Source organism: Poromitra crassiceps, assembly GCF_964638095.1.
Source record: "Poromitra crassiceps genome assembly, chromosome: 16".
Classification (NCBI taxonomy): domain Eukaryota; kingdom Metazoa; phylum Chordata; class Actinopteri; order Beryciformes; family Melamphaidae; genus Poromitra; species Poromitra crassiceps.
The window spans coordinates 19,164,507-19,181,767 of NC_139645.1; the positions used below are offsets into that span (position 1 = coordinate 19,164,507).

The 17,261-nt window shown below is 44.4% G+C and overlaps 1 protein-coding gene across 1 annotated transcript in view; it reads left to right on the top strand.

The window, feature by feature from the left end:
• LOC310791493 (NACHT, LRR and PYD domains-containing protein 12-like) overlaps nucleotides 1-17,261 on the top strand; it is a gene marked incomplete at its 5' end in the record, with an annotated part of 113,488 nt that overhangs the window by 95,484 nt on the left and 743 nt on the right. The window contains 5 exons of the mRNA XM_083653171.1: nucleotides 2,472-2,645; nucleotides 5,597-5,773; nucleotides 7,362-7,547; nucleotides 16,187-16,357; nucleotides 16,555-16,604. Of these exons, the coding sequence (XP_083509297.1) occupies nucleotides 2,472-2,645; nucleotides 5,597-5,773; nucleotides 7,362-7,547; nucleotides 16,187-16,357; nucleotides 16,555-16,604 (758 nt within the window). The remainder of the gene's footprint in view (nucleotides 1-2,471; nucleotides 2,646-5,596; nucleotides 5,774-7,361; nucleotides 7,548-16,186; nucleotides 16,358-16,554; nucleotides 16,605-17,261) is intronic.

A 17,261-nucleotide genomic window follows, 5' to 3' on the forward strand; every position in this document is an offset into this window, starting at 1 on the left:
TGCTCCATGTTTTCCATCCAACCTTACAGAGGGTCACAGCAGAGAAGCTCTCTGTCTGTAAAGTTGTGTTCATCTTTGATGGCCTGGATGAAAGCAGACTTCCATTGGATTTCCACAACAATGAGGTTGTGTCTGATGTCACACAGGTATCATCAGTAGATGTGGTGTTGACAAACCTCATCAAGGGGAATCTGCTTCCCTTGGCTCTCCTCTGGATAACTTCCAGACCTGCAGCAGCCAATCAGATCCCCCCTACATGTGTTGACAGGGTGACAGAGGTACGAGGGTTCACTGACCCCCAGAAGGAGGAGTACTTCAGGAGGAGATCCACTGATGAGGAGCTGGCCACCAGAATCATCTCACACATCAAGGCATCCAGGACCATCCACATCATGTGCCACATCCCAGTCTTCTGTTGGATCACTGGTACAGTTCTGGAGCACATGTTGACTACAGACCAGAGAGGAGAGCTGCCCAAGACCCTGACTGAGATGTACTCACACTTCCTGCTGGTTCAGACTGAGAGGAAGAAGCAGAAATATGATGAGAGCCATGATATGATTCAACAGCAGCTGATGGAGACTGACAGGGACGTTCTTCTGAAGCTGGGGAAGCTGGCGTTTGATCATCTGCAGACAGGCAACCTCCTGTTCTACCAAGAAGAGCTGGAGGAGTGTGGTCTTGATGTCAGTGAGGCCTTGGTGTTCTCAGGAGTGTGCACAGAGATCTTCAAAAGAGAGTGTGTGCTCTTCCAGAAGACGGTCTACTGCTTTGTTCATCTGAGCATCCAGGAGTTTCTCGCTGCAGTCTACATGTTCCACTGTTACACAAACAGGGCAGAGAACATACTGAGCACATTTCTGGGAGAAGACTGGCGTAAATGTGATCAATCCCTTGATGTCTTCCTGAAGAAAGCCTTGGTCAAAGCCCTGAAGAGTAAAAATGGCCACCTGGACCTTTTTGTCCGCTTCCTTCATGGGCTCTCACTGGAGTCCAACCAGAGTCTCTTAGGAGGTCTGCTGGGTCAGACAGAGAGCAGTCCAGACAGCATTCAGAGAGCCATCAGCCACCTGAAGAAGACCAATAATTCCAATATATCTCCTGACAGAAGCATCAACATCTTCCACTGTTTGATGGAGATGAACCACCACTCAGTACAACAGGAGATGCAAAAGTTCCTGGAGTCAAAGAACAAGTCAAAGAAGAAACTCTCTATGGTCCACTGCTCAGCTCTGGCCTACATGCTGCAGATGTCAGAGGATGTTCTGGATGTGTTCGACCCGAACGCGTACAACACATCAAAGGAGGGACGAATCAGACTGTTCCCAGCTGTGAGGAACTGCAGAGAGGCTCGGTTAGTCCAGATGTAGGGCCCTATCTTCGCAAAAGCGGTTTAACGCCGTGCGCAATGCAAATTTGGGCCGTGGACAAACGCATGCCTGTTATAATTGTACTTTCACATGCCGAACTAGGCGTTTCAACGCAAAAATGTGGGGATTACTTTGCGCTAAGAGATTTTAAAAGCACCTGTTACGCGCTAAAAACCCCATTGCGCTTGAGTGCACCATAATCTCCGTGCAGCACAGCGCAGAGTAAAATTCCCTTTGGATATATCATTACGCACAGCCTTGTCTCGCAAGGACATAAAATTCTGCTGCTAAAATTGGGTACATTGCCTGGGCACACCTGTGAATAATTCTGGTACTTAAGACTGCCCAAATCCCGTTTGCGCAGGCATTTCGGGGGCGCAGATGATTTTGGCACGGCTCTAATTTGCGCCTGCGGCACGTGCCATGAACGTTTCCGCATCCCCGCTGAGAATTGCATCCCCAACATATTTCGGGGCTGTTTAGTAATTGCGTGCTGCTGACGATAGGGATAATGCCATCTATCCCCACATTTTAGCGCTGAAACGCCTGCTTTGCCATGTGGCACGCCTATGCCCAGTACAATTATAACAGGCATGCGCTTGTGCATGCGCTTGTGCATGCAATTTGCATTGCACACAGCGTTAAACGAGCGCAAATGCTAAATTAGCGCTTTTGGGAAGATAGGGCCCTGTGGTTAAAACATTTTGGAAACCTACATTTTATCACAACAGACAGCAATATTTTCCTGTGGACAGTGTTATTGTTGCGTTAATATACATGAGTGTCATGTTAATCCTGTGTTTTTTTTAGCAGAATTTAAAATGAACTGCCTGTGAAGCTTATGCTAAAATCTGTATATAATAAAAAAAAAAAAACACACATTTTACAGAATTGCGTCATGTACATTATGTTGTGCTTTGCTTTGTGATATTACATGTTCATAATTTTTATTATGAAGTAGTAGTAGTATGCTGTATATATATATATATATATATATATATATATATATATATATATATATATATATATATATATATGATGGGGGATTAGTCTCAACTCTGCTTTCATACAACTAATCTTACATTAAATCTGTGATCACAGACTTTCTGGCTGTGAACTCTCAGAGACTCACTATGAAGTCCTGGCCTCAGCTCTGAAGTCCAACCCCTCCCATCTGAGAGAGCTCGACCTGAGTAAGAACCAGCTGCAAGCTTCAGTTGTGAAGCTTCTGTCTGCTGGACTGGAGAGTCCACACTGTAGACTGGAGACTCTCAGGTAAGATTTTGATTTACAGTTTTTCTAATTTATTTGACACATTTCTCCAAACTAAGGTCTGTACTCTCAAAACAGTGTGTCTCAGGTCAGTATTCCTGACTCTGTAAAGGTTGACCTGCAAGTTTTACATCAGGTTTTCAGACTTTTATTCTGATCAAACGTCATATAGGATGAATCACTGTGACATCACAACAACAACAAAGTACTTCCTGGTGCCACTGCAGCAGAAACTAGTATGAAATAAAGCTGAAACGCTGTGGCAAACAACCATTAATACATTTTTTCCCTCAAAAGGTTGTGCCTTCTGCCAGGTCGCCATTGTAAATAAGAATTTGTTCTTAACTCATTGAGTGCCATGGACGTCTTTGGACGTCCAATTAAATAGTGACGTAGAGTGCCACGGACGTCTTTCGACGTCCAATGCGTTTTTTGACGGTGGGACGTCGATCAAAGCCTTCCGCAGCTCCTGTACAACTATAGTAGCTATTGGAGGTCTATAACCTATTTTACAGAACCCTTAGGTGGCGACAGTGCTCTCCAGATTACAGAAATGTCAGGAATACACAGCCTGAAATAGCCGCGATCAAAGAGAACCCGCTCATGCTGCAGTCCAGAGCCATGTAGATTGTTCTGGCTGCAACTGACGGTGCGTGCGAACACAGTCAATCCGCGCACACAACTGAGTCCTTCTGCCTCTGTCTGTCTGTCAGCATAGTTTCTCCACATGATTAGCCGCTAGAAAAGCAGCAGCGCGACACTGAAAAGCCAAACCTTTCACTGCAGTCCGCGTGTGGCTTCTCCATGTTGCGCTGCCTGGGAGGCGGCGCACCAAAAGCATTCCGAAAATAGACGCTTGGTGCGAGGCTGTGTGTTACTAGTGTGGGGAGGAGTTTTCAGCTGAGGGGGGGGGGAGGGGGGGTGGGGCACGCAGGGCAGGACACAACTACACCACATCACTACATCAGAAAATATTATCTAGAGTCAGTGAATGTGCTTGAAATGCTGCATTTCACAAAAGGCTGAATATCTCAGCTTATAATTTGAAATGCCTGAAAACGCTGAAAACAACCTATCTTCTCCGGCTCATAACTAAAGAACGGAAAATGGTATCAATAAACTTTTTTTTGCTGATGATACAATAGAGTCTCCTTGTTCTTTTTGCGTGTTCGGTGTTTACATAGTAATATCACACAATATTCTGTGGGCCTCGAGAAATCACTGAAAACGCTCTGAAAACTCTGGCACTGGGAGCGTCCGTTCTCCAAAAGTGGCTGGCACTCAATGAGTTAATGACTTACCTGTTTAAATAAAGGTTAAATAAAAAATAAAATAAAAATCACATCACATACTACTGTATAGTTTGACATGGTGAGTGAGAGCAGAAGTAGGTTAAGGGTCTGATGTGTATGTAGTGTGAGTGTTATGTATGTAGTTGTGTATGTTGTGTAAAGTGTCACAGTTTTAAAATGTGTGAATTCTGTAAAAAGTACACTCAAGGCAGGCTGCATAGGGTCCCATTATAAAGGTTTAAAAAAGTATCAACATAAACTGTGATTTCTAAAACAGTACAAAAGATAAATTAAATCTGAATTAAGGTAATAATAAATGTGGTGACTTGTTTAAAGTTTGAATAGAGTGTCTATCTTAAAGTATGAAGGAGTAGGTAGAGTTCAAAGAGGGCGTGGTTTCACCATGAACTGCTGTTTAAAATAAATGGCAGTTGCACCCGGAAATATAGCCAATCTGTTTGTTTACAAACATGCTGATTCATCTATAAACAGCAATTAACCACAAACCTCATGCTTTGATATCTTATTTATATTGCTGCACCTCTCTCTATTCCTGTCTCAAACCTCATGCTTTGATATCTTATTTAGATTGCTGCACCTCTCTATATTCCTGTCTCAAACCTGATGCTTTGATATCTTATTTAGATTGCTGCACCTCTCTCTATTCCTGTCTCAAACCTCATGCTTTGATATCTTATTTAGATTGCTGCACCTCTCTATATTCCTGTCTCAAACCTCATGCTTTGATATCTTATTTAGATTGCTGCACCTCTCTCTATTCCTGTCTCAAACCTCATGCTTTGATATCTTATTTAGATTGCTGCACCTCTCTCTATTCCTGTCTCAAACCTCATGCTTTGATATCTTATTTAGATTGCTGCACCTCTCTATATTCCTGTCTCAAACCTCATGCTTTGATATCTTATTTAGATTGCTGCACCTCTCTCTATTCCTGTCTCAAACCTCATGCTTTGATATCTTATTTAGATTGCTGCACCTCTCTCTATTCCTGTCTCAAACATCATGCTTTGATATCTTATTTAGATTGCTGCACCTCTCTCTATTCCTGTCTCAAACATCATGCTTTGATATCTTATTTAGATTGCTGCACCTCTCTATTCCTGTCTCAAACCTCATGCTTTGATATCTCATTTAGATTGCTGCACCTCTCTATATTCCTGTCTCAAACCTCATGCTTTGATATCTTATTTAGATTGCTGCACCTCTCTCTATTCCTGTCTCAAACCTCATGCTTTGATATCTTAATTAGAGTGATGCACCTCTCTCTATTCCTGTCTCAAACCTCATGCTTTGATATCTTAATTAGATTGCTGCACCTCTCTCTATTCCTGTCTCAAACCTCATGCTTTGATATCTCATTTAGATTGCTGCACCTCTCTATATTCCTGTCTCAAACCTCATGCTTTGATATCTTAATTAGAGTGATGCACCTCTCTCTATTCCTGTCTCAAACGTTATGCTTTGATATCTTATTTAGATTGCTGCACCTCTCTCTATTCCTGTCTCAAACCTCATGCTTTGATATCTTATTTAGATATCTGCACCTCTCTATATTTGCATTCATTAATAATCTGTTTACGTGCGTTGTGTGACTGAAATGATCAAATAATAATATTTCCTTATCTTTTCATATCCATTAAGGCTGAGTGACTGTAAGCTGTCAAAGAGAAGCTGTGAAGCTCTGGCCTCAGTTCTCAGCTCCCAGTCCTCCAGTCTGAGAGAGTTGGACCTGAGTAACAGTGACTTACAGGACTCTGGAGTGAAGCTGGTCTCTGTTGGACTACTAGAGAGTCCACACTGTAGACTGGAAACTCTCAGGTCAGTATTACTGATACTGTTCAACAGACCACCATTTAAATGTGACTTTACATGCACATTAATATCAGTGAAAATACCTGACCTCTGTATTTTCCTGCTGATGTGAGTTTTGAAAGCAGCTGAGATACCAACATTGATCACATCTAGTTTCTATCCTGTGGTATAATATTGCATCATCTCCTTTCTTTACTGCATTTGTTGTTGAAACCTAATGTAAAGGATTTATCACATTCTGTCACACATTAGTGCCTTTTAAACATGAAATCTGGATCATGCCAGGCTAGAGAGGGCAGGATATTTTCAGGTTTTTCCTTTCTAAACATGAGGGGTCTTTGTTAAGAAGCAACTGGATATGAGTCGTTTTTTCTGCCAGTGGGCGGGGGCCGGGGGGGGGGGGGGGGGGGGGGCGGTAGCATGTATCGAAAACAAGAAATGTGATAGGAAACAGCTTTAGCGAATTTGTAACCAAACTCATGCCGTTTTAACAGAGTCCATTGACAACGAGGGATGGCATTGTGCCAAAAATGAGGCAGTCAAAATAGTGCTCGCACCGTCGTCAATCACTGTGGGTGATTTATTTTACAAGTGGCATTCAAGTCATATCTGACTAGTTTTAAATGTATTTCTCCCCACAAAAGTTTGATAGCCTATCAGTCAGTCAGCTCCTATCCACTCCGCAGTGTGGACGCACAGTCACACACACACAACACAACACTGCCTGCCTCAAATGGCTGCCTCACACAATAGAATTGGCTGCATCAGTTAGCGACAAATCTGGAGACTTCCATGCCGTTTTAACGGAGTCCATTCCGACAACGAGGGGTGGCAATGTGCCAAAAATGAGCGCGATTGATTTGATTGATTGATCACTTGGCCTATGTCTCACTTTTTCTGACATGGATCAGCAGCGCAGCAGCGCTCTCTCCTCTCCTCGGTGTGATGCACCAGACCTGCCTGCCTGCATAGCCGAAGCGCGTTGGGATCCCTAGCTCTACCAAACAATTCAAAGCCGTTTGCAGCACTTGAGGAAACCGTGAGTTTGCTCGTTTAATTCGTTGATATAAGCGATTGCCCGAACGATTCATTATATAAACTAGTGAACGTGAAGTGAAGTGAAGTGAGTCACGAAGAGCCACACCCGCCCACTCACCAGACGGATCTGCGAATAATGACCTGCCAGAGTTAAACAACAGCTCCTTTTGCGCTAATCCGGATCTTACGAGCGAGGTGAATGAGATACGGACTCGCGGGAGTGCGCGTAGGCCGGCTAATTGTTGTTTAACATGCAGGCCAACCGGCTAGGAGCAGGTTATAATACGGATTCCACTGCATGTTAAGAAGTGGCTATTGAGTCCAGAACTGAAATGAAAACACAAACCAGATCAGCTATAGTTCACTGTCACATCTCCAGCTGGTTCAGAAAAGAGCAACTAGGATTTGAACCAGTGCTACAGGGAGTGACATCATCAGAGCCTAGATGCCATACTGAACTCTGTATCTATATTTGCATTCATTAATCATCTGTTTACGTGAGTTGTGTGACTGAAATGATAAAATCATATTTCCTTATCTTTTCATATCCATTAAGGCTGAGTGACTGTAAGCTGTCAGAGAGAAGCTGTGAAGCTCTGGCCTCAGTTCTCAGCTCAGTTCTCAGCTCCCAGTCCTCCAGTCTGAGAGAGTTGGACCTGAGTAAGAATGACTTACATGACTCTGGAGTGAAGCTGATCTCTGTTGGACTAGAGAGTCCACACTGTAGACTGGAAATTCTCAGGTCAGTATTACTGATACTGTTCAACAGACCACCATTTAAATGTGGCTTTACATGCACATTAATGTCAGTGAAAATACCTGACCTCTGTATTTTCCTGCTGATGTGAGTTTTGAAAGCAGCTGAGATACCAACATTTATCACATCTAGTTTCTATCCTGTAGAATATTGCATCATCTCCTTTCTTTACTGCATCTGTTGTTGAAACCTAAAGTAAACCTAAACCTAAAGTTTCCCGCAGACGGCAAAACAAGCAGTTTTATTAGCGAACGTGTATTGACGATGCGGTGCAGGATTGCCCTGTGTAGTTACACTGATAGTTGTTTGAGCACATTGCTCGAGTCGAGCTGTAAACAACGTTATCTAGGTGAGTACTCGACCAATCTGAAAAAAATATGTCACGATGAGCTCCTTAGACACATACAGTGTGGAAAATAGGGTCCAGGTTGAAAAAACACGAAATTCTCATTTAAGAAAGAGAAAGAGAGGGAGAGAGAAAGAGGGAGGGGGGGAGGGATATAGAGAAAGAGAGGAAGGGAGAGAAAGAAAGGGAGGGAGAGAGAAAGAGAGGGAGAGAGAGGAAGGGAGAGAAAGAGAGGAAGGGAGAGAAAGAGAGGAAGGGAGAGAGAGAGGAAGGGAGAGAAAGAGAGGGAGGGAGAGAGAGAAAGAGAAGGAGGGAGAATAAGAGAGGGAGAGAGAAAGAGGGGCAACGAGAGAAAGGGAGGGAGAGAGAGAAAGAGAGGGAGAGAGAAAGAAGAAGGGAGAGGGAAAGAGAGGAAGGGAGAGAAAGAGAGGGAGGGAGAGAAAGAGAGGGAGTGACAGAAACAGGGAGGGAGAGAAAGAGAGGGAGAAGAGAAAGAGAGGGAGAGAGAGGGAGGGAGAGAGAAAGAGGGGGAGGGAGAGTGAAAGAGAGGAAGGGAGAGAAAGAGATGGAGGGAGAGAGGGAGAGAGAGAAAGAGAGGGAGAGACAGAAAGAGGGAGAGGGAGCGAGAGAGAGAGAGAAAGAAAGAGAGGGATGGAGAGAGAGAAAGAGAGGGAGTGACAGAAACAGGGAGGGAGAGAAAGAGAGGGAGGGAGAGAAAGGCCCAATCCCAATTCTTTTCTTAACCCTCAATCTTAACCCTCAAGCTCAACCCTCAATTTAAGTACCCCTCAAAACTAAGTGTTAAGGGCTATCTTGCGACTTTAAAATGGGACACCCCTTAAAGGCAGTTACGTCTTCAGACTGTGGGGGGCAGCAATACGCCAAAGCTCCGTCCATTCTGTCAATTCTAAAGAAGAAGAAGAAGACGGCATATACGTCATCATTAGTCGGCGATTACCCTCGGATGCGACGTGTTACCAAACAACAAACACCAACTATGCCGTCTGCAGCTGCGTTGATTTCCTTTGCTTGGGCTTTAGGCATCTTTTTGAGAATCTGCACATCCAAACGGAGAGAGATAAGAAAAAGACGACTTTTCCGACGCATGGGAATGCTGGTGGATCAGTTTCAGGTATGTAGAATAGACTGCAAAGACGTATTTTTGTAAGTTCGTTTGCATAGCAACACCACATGCTAACTTTGCTAATAGCCTAGTCTCAATCCATTTGTGATAACGCATTTAAATCGAGCGAACGTTACTTAGCCTATTGATTTGTGTTTATTTAGTGATACTAAAGACACATTCAAAACATTTTTGTGCAGGTCTAAAATAATACAGTACACATGCATTGTATCAAACGTTAGTCTGTCCCTATGTGGGGAAGGAAAAAATATGCAGTGGTGATTTTGGGGATGGGAAAAATGCTTTCACGTTTTCTGCAGTTTCACCTATTAAAATCTTCCATGTGAACTTTTCAGAGTGGTCATCCGACGGCGTACTGCAAGCTGAACCACGATGTTCCTATACTGCGTCTGTGGTTCAACGTAGAGGCCGAGCTGAAGCAGGACTTCCGCCTGACCAGAAGAGCCATGCAGGGTTTGCAAAGACTTCTACTGAGGGAACAGGACCATGGCTGGGGCTCTCAACTAGAGGTCCTGATATATGTATACTGGCTGGCTCATGGACTGTCATATCGTGTTGTTTCTAGCGTCTTCAGTGTGCCAAAATCCACTGTTCACAGGGTAGTCCACCGAGTTGCACAATGGATATGGAAGAACCTGAAGCTAGCCATCCATTTCCCACAACCAGCAGAGCTTAATGCAGTTGGACAAGGATTTGGGCAGCTTTCAGGAACCCCTGTCCTTAACTGTGTTGTGGGTGCAATAGATGGCTGCCATATTAGAATAAAACCTCCCTCACTGCACAGAATCGACTATTTGAATTACAAAGGTTTCTTTTCGATAAACATGCAGGCCATTTGTGATTCAAATGGAAAGTTTCTGGACATCTTTGTCGGTTACCCAGGGTCAGTTCACGATACACGCATTATGAAGAACAGTACTTTTTACAGGACACAACAGTACCCACCCACCGGTTACATCATTCTTGGAGATGGAGGCTATCCCTGTCTGGACAGACCAATCAGCCTAATCACGCCTTACAAAGAGCCTGTTGTGGGACGCACAGAGTCCCGCTTCAACTACCATCATGCCCGTGGGCGCAGCATCATTGAAAGGGCTTTTGGTGTAATGAAAACTAGATGGAGATCCACCCTCTTCAAGGCCTTAGAGGTTAGGCCCACATTCTCACCTGTGGTCATATCTACCTGTGCCTTTTTACACAATGTGTGTTTGGACAATGGAGACATGCTTGAGCCGGATGACGATGTTGCACAGGACATGTTTGAGCCTCGCCCACCCCGTGATGCCCTAGTAGCTCATGAAAGGTCTGGAAATGCTGAAAGGAACAGATTGGCTGCCTTAATCTGAGGCCATGTGCAGGGCCCACAGTAATAATGCTGTCTGATAAAAAAAATGCTGAGTGCTGTGTATATAGTTTGTACTGAATGTTTAAGTATTTTACATGTTTATTTTTATGCACAAAGCTCCACATGTTTACCTCTTATGGATGTCTGTGATACAAAATGGATAAGACTGCTGTATATAGTTTGTACTGTATGTTAAGGTATTTGGCATGTCAACCATTTTCTTTGATGCACACAGATCCACATGTAAACTTCTTATGGATATGCAAGATTCTGTAGTTCTTTTGTTTTCAATTTACACCTATTTTTGTCAAATAAATCTTTTCAGAAAAATTAAGTACCTATTTTTTTCTATTTCATGGTAATGTTTCTACTAGCTATGTTGAGAAAATCTAGTGTGATTACATACTAAATAAATTACATAAGTTATGCTCACAGCCTTGTTAAACCAACTTCAACTTTTTATTAAATCAAGCTTTTTCTTTATATTACAAAAACAGGTATAAAATTATCCACATACAACATAAAAATTGAGGTAGGAATGGCAGTAGTGCAAACATTTGAACAGTGCAAACAGCTGCGAGAGAAAAAGGCTATTTTCTCACATTTTCTCTACCATGCGCTCAAACAGCCCGAGGAAGCGCTCAGTTTTGGCCTCGCTCTCCTCGTGGCGCTTCTGCTCCTTGGCACTCTCGCTCTTCAAAAAGTCAACAATGGGATTCATTTTTTTTTTCTTTTTTTGAGGTGAAGGGGTTGGGGGGCTTGAGGTGGATCTGGCGGAAGCGCTAAGGGCCACGGCAGAAGCAGATGAGACAGTCGCTGAGGTGGAAGGACCAGAGACAGTCGCTGAGGTAGAGGGACCATCGGTAGAGGTAGTGGTTGGGGTGCAGGGACCATCAACAATCTCCTGAAGAAGAAGAAAATAAATTACATAACCTGGTCACGTGGCCATGAGTCACATACAGGTGGATCTCAATAAATTAGAATATTGTTAGAAATTTCAGTATTTTGTCAGTTATTTTCGAAAGTGAACAAAATAAACTATTGAGATGCACGAGTACAGGGTATGTTACACTAAAACATTAAATGTGATTTTTGCTAGTCTTCCATACTTACCAGAAGTATAGTTGTAGGGTCCCCTTCTGGTTGGAATGATGCCACCAGCAGAGGAGGGTCAATAGATGGCCTACCACCCAGAACATCATGCATATCTAGATAATACTGCCAGGTAGCCGCTGTCTCCTCCCCAGCATCAGTGCCCGACCCAGTTTTGGGAGTTTTCAGTTCCTGCAACACACACACATGCACATTATCATAAAAAATACTTACAAGAACTAACAAGAGATTTTAAGGATGGGACAAGGGATTGACATTAGCCTACCTTGTATCTTGTTTTAAGGTTTTCCCATTTTTTGCCAGCCTGTTGGGATCCAACTTTGCCCTCCAAGCCAGCTTCTTTGATGAATTGCCTGTGTAATAACAAAAAAGGGATGGTTATGACAGAATGGTGAAAAAGATGTATGAGGTCATGCATTGCCATCTACTTAGACGTATTCATGAAATGTTCATATATTCAAAACAGAAAGCTGGGTCACTAGGACAAGAGTTGCCGTTGTGACTGAGAATTATGTTCTGAATATGAACACTACACAAGCCACAAATTACTCACTCCCATAGTTTTCTGGGGGCTTGTTTCATTTTTCCATTAGTGAACTGGTCCTCATTGCTGGCCCTGAAACGAATCAGGGCCCGCGTTGTCTCTGTTGTCCCTGAAATGCAACAGGGATAACATTAGTATCTTTACTTTTTGGCTACCTGTAGGTTATTGGTTTCATGCAAACTATTATCACATGAACACAGTAGTCACAACATCCAGCAGAGCCGCTATGACAGTTAACCAGTTAAACCGAAACATGTTAGCGGTACTGCTGGGTGTTGTAACTACAGACTACAGTGTTCATGTGATAATAGTTTGCAGTTATCTCCCAGGTGTTGAAATGTTTGGCAGCTGCAGTTGAGGAAAAGCGGCTAGAAGTAAATTCTCTAGTTGCTAGCAAAGAGAATAGACAGATCAAATTTGTACGTGAGGGAGAAAAGATTAGACCAATTAAGGTCAGGCACAAGTTAGGGCAGCTAAGTGTAGGTGGAGCCTGGGAAATGAAGGTTGACTTGAATGAACAGCTAGTCATCCCAGCATATATACTTAGCACCCGGCTACGTCCGGACTTGTTACTGTGGTCTGAGGTAGAGAAGAGAGTTTATTTTATTGAACTCACAGTCCCGTGGGAAGATCGAGTTGAGGAGGCTTATGAGCGCAAGAAAGCTAGGTATGCTGAAATGGCAGCAGAGGCAGAGCAGCGAGGTTGGAGGGCTCGAGTGCGGCCTGTAGAGGTGGGCTGCCGTGGTTTTGTGGCAAAGTCCGTTATTGCCTTACTAACTGAGTTGGGCATTCGGGGACGGAGCCTGAAACTTGCGGTTAGCAACATGTCTCAGGCAGCAGAACGAGCAAGTGAATGGCTGTGGATAAGGAGGAAACATGCTAGCTGGGGAGCTCGCTAAGGTCAGATTGATTGTTTGTTGTTGGTCATGATTAACGGTCCGCATCAACAGGGCTGAATCATTGACAGTGGTGGTGTAGTTAGGGATTGTTTGTTGTTGGTCATGATTAACGGTCCGCATCAACAGGGCTGAATCATTGACGGTGGTGGTGTAGTTAGGGATTGTTTGTTGGTCATGATTAACGGTCCGCATCAACAGGGCTGAATCATTGACAGTGGTGGTGTAGTTAGGGATTGTTTGTTGTTGGTCATGATTAACGGTCCGCATCAACAGGGCTGAATCATTGACAGTGGTGGTGTAGTCAGGAATGTCATACCGAATCGACCTGGATAGCTAGGCTTAGATAGTGAGGTAATATGCAGTTGTGCGGTGGTAGCATGGAGGGGGGTGTTTCCAGGACGCTGGATTACACCGTTAAGCCTTCTTGAGGTGTCGTGGGCCTAACTTAACGAAACGTCGGTGAAGGAAGGTGCCCACTTGAAAACCCCAATGACATGCTTCATACTGCTGTTGGCTAGGGTAGGTAACTGGTGATTTGTGTCTTGTTTATTAGTTTGTTAGCCTGTTAGCTTGTTTTATTCTGGATTGGGCTTCTAAATGTGTTTTTCCTTGGATTTTGGCACAAGGGATAGTAACATCTTGTCCTGTGTATTAATTAATACCAGGCTTTTTATCAAACGATAGTTAGCTACAGCAGCTGTAACTATCGTTAGATAAAAAGCCTGGGAGATCATCTTACAAAAATGACGGTGCAAACATTACACGTAGGCTGTATAAAACAACTCTAAACGACATTACCACCAATAATTATGGCATTTCGTAACTACGTTAGCAATAGCGTCATGGCTTGATCGCACCAGCACGGCTACCGGCTATCGATAGTTAGCAACAACATTTTTTTGCGTAAGGCTCCAAAACGGAAATCCATAAAATGACGTTTTAACTAATATAATACAATGGTTCTCGTAATTTCTACATCTCTATTAACAAGGAAATACTTACATTTGTAGGGCTGCTTTTTTCCTCCGTTCGCCGCCATCTTTCATCTGAAGGGATCTAGCCATGACACGCAAGGGATTCTGGGATCGCACTCACCGCCAAGGGTGGTACTGGAAAATCTTAAAAGTGAGGGCCGTTTCACCCTCAATCTCGACCCTTAACTCAACGCACTGAGAATCGGGACAGCACTAGGCTTCGCGGGAGTGCACATTTTTGAGACTGAGGGTTAAGATTGAGGGTTAAGATAGGAATTGGGATTGGGCCAAATACTTTTGATGTTCCTTTAATGAACAGTCAACTTATCCTAAAGAACAGAGCGACCTAACAATGCCAAAAACTAAACAAACTCAATGCCTCACCACACACACACACACACACACACACACACACACACACACACACACAGAGCAGGGATTAAGAAAAAACTCGCCACCAACGAAAGCAAGGTTAACAAAGCTACACCGGCTAATCCTCCTCCACAGTGCAGACTGCCCCCCTCAGCTCCTCCTCCTCCACAGTGCAGACTGCCCCCCTCAGCCCCTCCTCTACAGTGCAGACTGCCCCCCTCAGCCCCTCCTCCACAGTGCAGACTGCCCCCCTCAGCCCCTCCTCCCCCACAGTGCAGACTGCCCCCCTCAGCCCCTCCGCCTCCACAGTGCAGACTGCCCCCCTCAGCCCCTCCTCCTCCACAGTGCAGACTGCCCCCCTCAGCTCCTCCTCCTCCACAGTGCAGACTGCCCCCTCAGCTCCTCCTCCTCCACAGTGCAGACTGCCCTCCTCAGCCCTCAAACACTGTTAAAAGCCTCCACATCATTATGCATGACATCATACATGTCCTCCATCCTGAGGTGACCTGTGACCGTCCCCCTGACCACACCCACAGGATCAGTCTGCCCAGCACCTCTCACCTTGTTCCTGCCTGTTAGCTAAATGGCTAGCTTAGCTTAGCCTGCCCAAACAGGAAGTTCATTAAAGTGCACACATGTTTCCTTCTGAGTGAATACACAGGCCCCAAAATGAAAGCTTCAACACTGAACACCTCACCCAGCTTCAACACTGAACACCTCACCCAGCTTCAACACTGAACACCTCACCCAGCTTCACACACAAACCATTCAGAACAGTAAGAACATGAACCAAACAGCAGCATCCATGAAAAACATGTACAACACTTTCATTTGCATCACAGAAAGGACATTCACTGCCCCCTGCAGGGTAACCCGGGCTAGAAACCTGTTGGTCAGGTCACCATGAAGCACCCTCCACTGTAAATCACAGACCTTTTGTGAGAGGGAGAGAGAGGGAGAGAGAGAAACTAAGAGAGGGAGAGAGAGAAAGAGAGGGAGAGAGAGAAAAAGAGGGGAGAAGAGAAAGAGAGGGAGAGAGAGAAAGAGAGGAGGGGAAGAGAGAGAAATAGAGGGAGAGACAGGAAGAGGGAGGGAAAGAGAGAAAGAGAGGGAGGGAGAGAAAGAGGGGGAGATAGAAAGAGAGGGAGGGAGAGAGAGGGAGAGAGAAAAATAGAGTGGAGAGAAAGAGAAGGAGAGAGAGAGAAAGAGGGGGAGAGAGAAATAGAGGGAGAGAGAAAGAGGGAGAGAAAGAAAGGGAGAGAGAGAAAGAGAAGGACAGAGAAAAAGAGAGGGAGAGAGAAACAGAGGGAGGGAGGGAAAGAGAGGGGGGAGAGAGAAAGAGAAATAGAGAGAGAGTGAATGAGGGGGAGAGAGAAAGAGAGGGAGGGACAGAAAGAGAGGGAGATACAGAAAAAGGGGGAGGGAGAGAAAGAGAGGGAGAGAGAGAAAGAGAGGGGGAGAGAGAAAGAGAGGGAGGGAGAGAAAGAGGGGGAGAGAGAAGAGCGAGACAGAAAGAGAGGGAGAGAGAGAAAGAGAAGGAGAGAGAAAGAGGGGGAGAGAGAAGAGCGAGACAGAAAGAGAGGGAGAGAGAGAAAGAGGAGGAGAGAGAAAGAGGGGGAGAGAGAAAGAAGGAAAGAGAGAAAGAAAGGGAGGGAGAGAAAGAGAGAAAGAGAGGGAGAGAGAGAAGCAACAAGTGACAGAAAAAAGTAGATAGAGAGAGAAACAGTCTGTGTGTGTGTGGGGGGGGGGGTTAACGTGATTGGCCACTGCAGTGTGACGTCAGGTTGTGTTTCTCCCAAAGTTTAATGTGTTCCAACTTTTCGGCTGCAGACCCCATTAAAGTGTGTGAGTGTGTGTGTGTGTGTGTGTGTGTGTGTGTGTGTGCAGGGTGTCAGACTGTCTGCTCTCAGAGGAAGGCTGTGCTTCTCTGGCCTCAGCTCTGAGCTCCAACCCCTCCCATCTGAGAGAGCTGGACCTGAGCTACAATCATCCAGAAGCCTCAGTGAAGCTTCTCTCTGCTGGACTGGAGGATCCAACCTGGAGACTGGAGACTCTCAGGTATGAAGAGACAACATCTGCTAGAAGGCTGAGAGTCACACACATTTTCTCTGTCACACTGAGAAGATGAGGAATATGTTTCATGTTTAATGGAGGATATGAGTGGAAATCCTTCATATTGAAGCTTATTAAATGTCCATGTTTCCATCATCAAAGAGAATCTTCTGGTCTGACTCCTTCCCTGTTTATTCCTCCAGTGTGGAACATGGTGGAGTGCACTGGTTGAAAAGCTCTGATCTGAGGAAATGTAAGTGTGTATTTAGTTTGATTCATAAAAACAAAGCAAACACAATAAAGCCCTTTGGCTTGTTTCCATTGTGGTCCTTTGTATGGGACAAGTGGAGTGAGTGTATGTGTGCATGTGTGAGCGTGCGTGCGTGTGTGTGTGTGTGTGTGTGTGTGTGTGTGCGTGTGCGTGCGTGTGTGTGTGTGTGTGTGTGTGTGGGCAACATAAACAAACAAATACATTAAACAACACTACTCAACATCAATCATTCATTTGAATGATTATACAACAACAAAAATACACCAATCAATAAATAAAAAGAGAGAGCAGCTCATAAAATAAACCAAAGACCTACCAGGGGTTCAAATGCTGCAGCATACAGGAGACAGAGAAAATAAAAGGTTAGGAACCAGCCATTTTTTCAAGGCGATCTTAAAGGAAAACCTGGAGATAAGAGTCTTTATACTCTCCGGGAGTTTGTTCCATAAAATTGCTGCCGAGTAAGAAAAGGTACATTTACCCATTAAAGACTTCAATTTAAATTCAACTAGTGAGAAGGAAAGTGCATCTACAGCACAGTCTGTGACGTCCATTCATTCACATCCTGTGAGTCAGGAAGATGGCTGACATCATGTGACATCATCAAACTGCTGAGAAATGAACTGTCAATAAATCAAC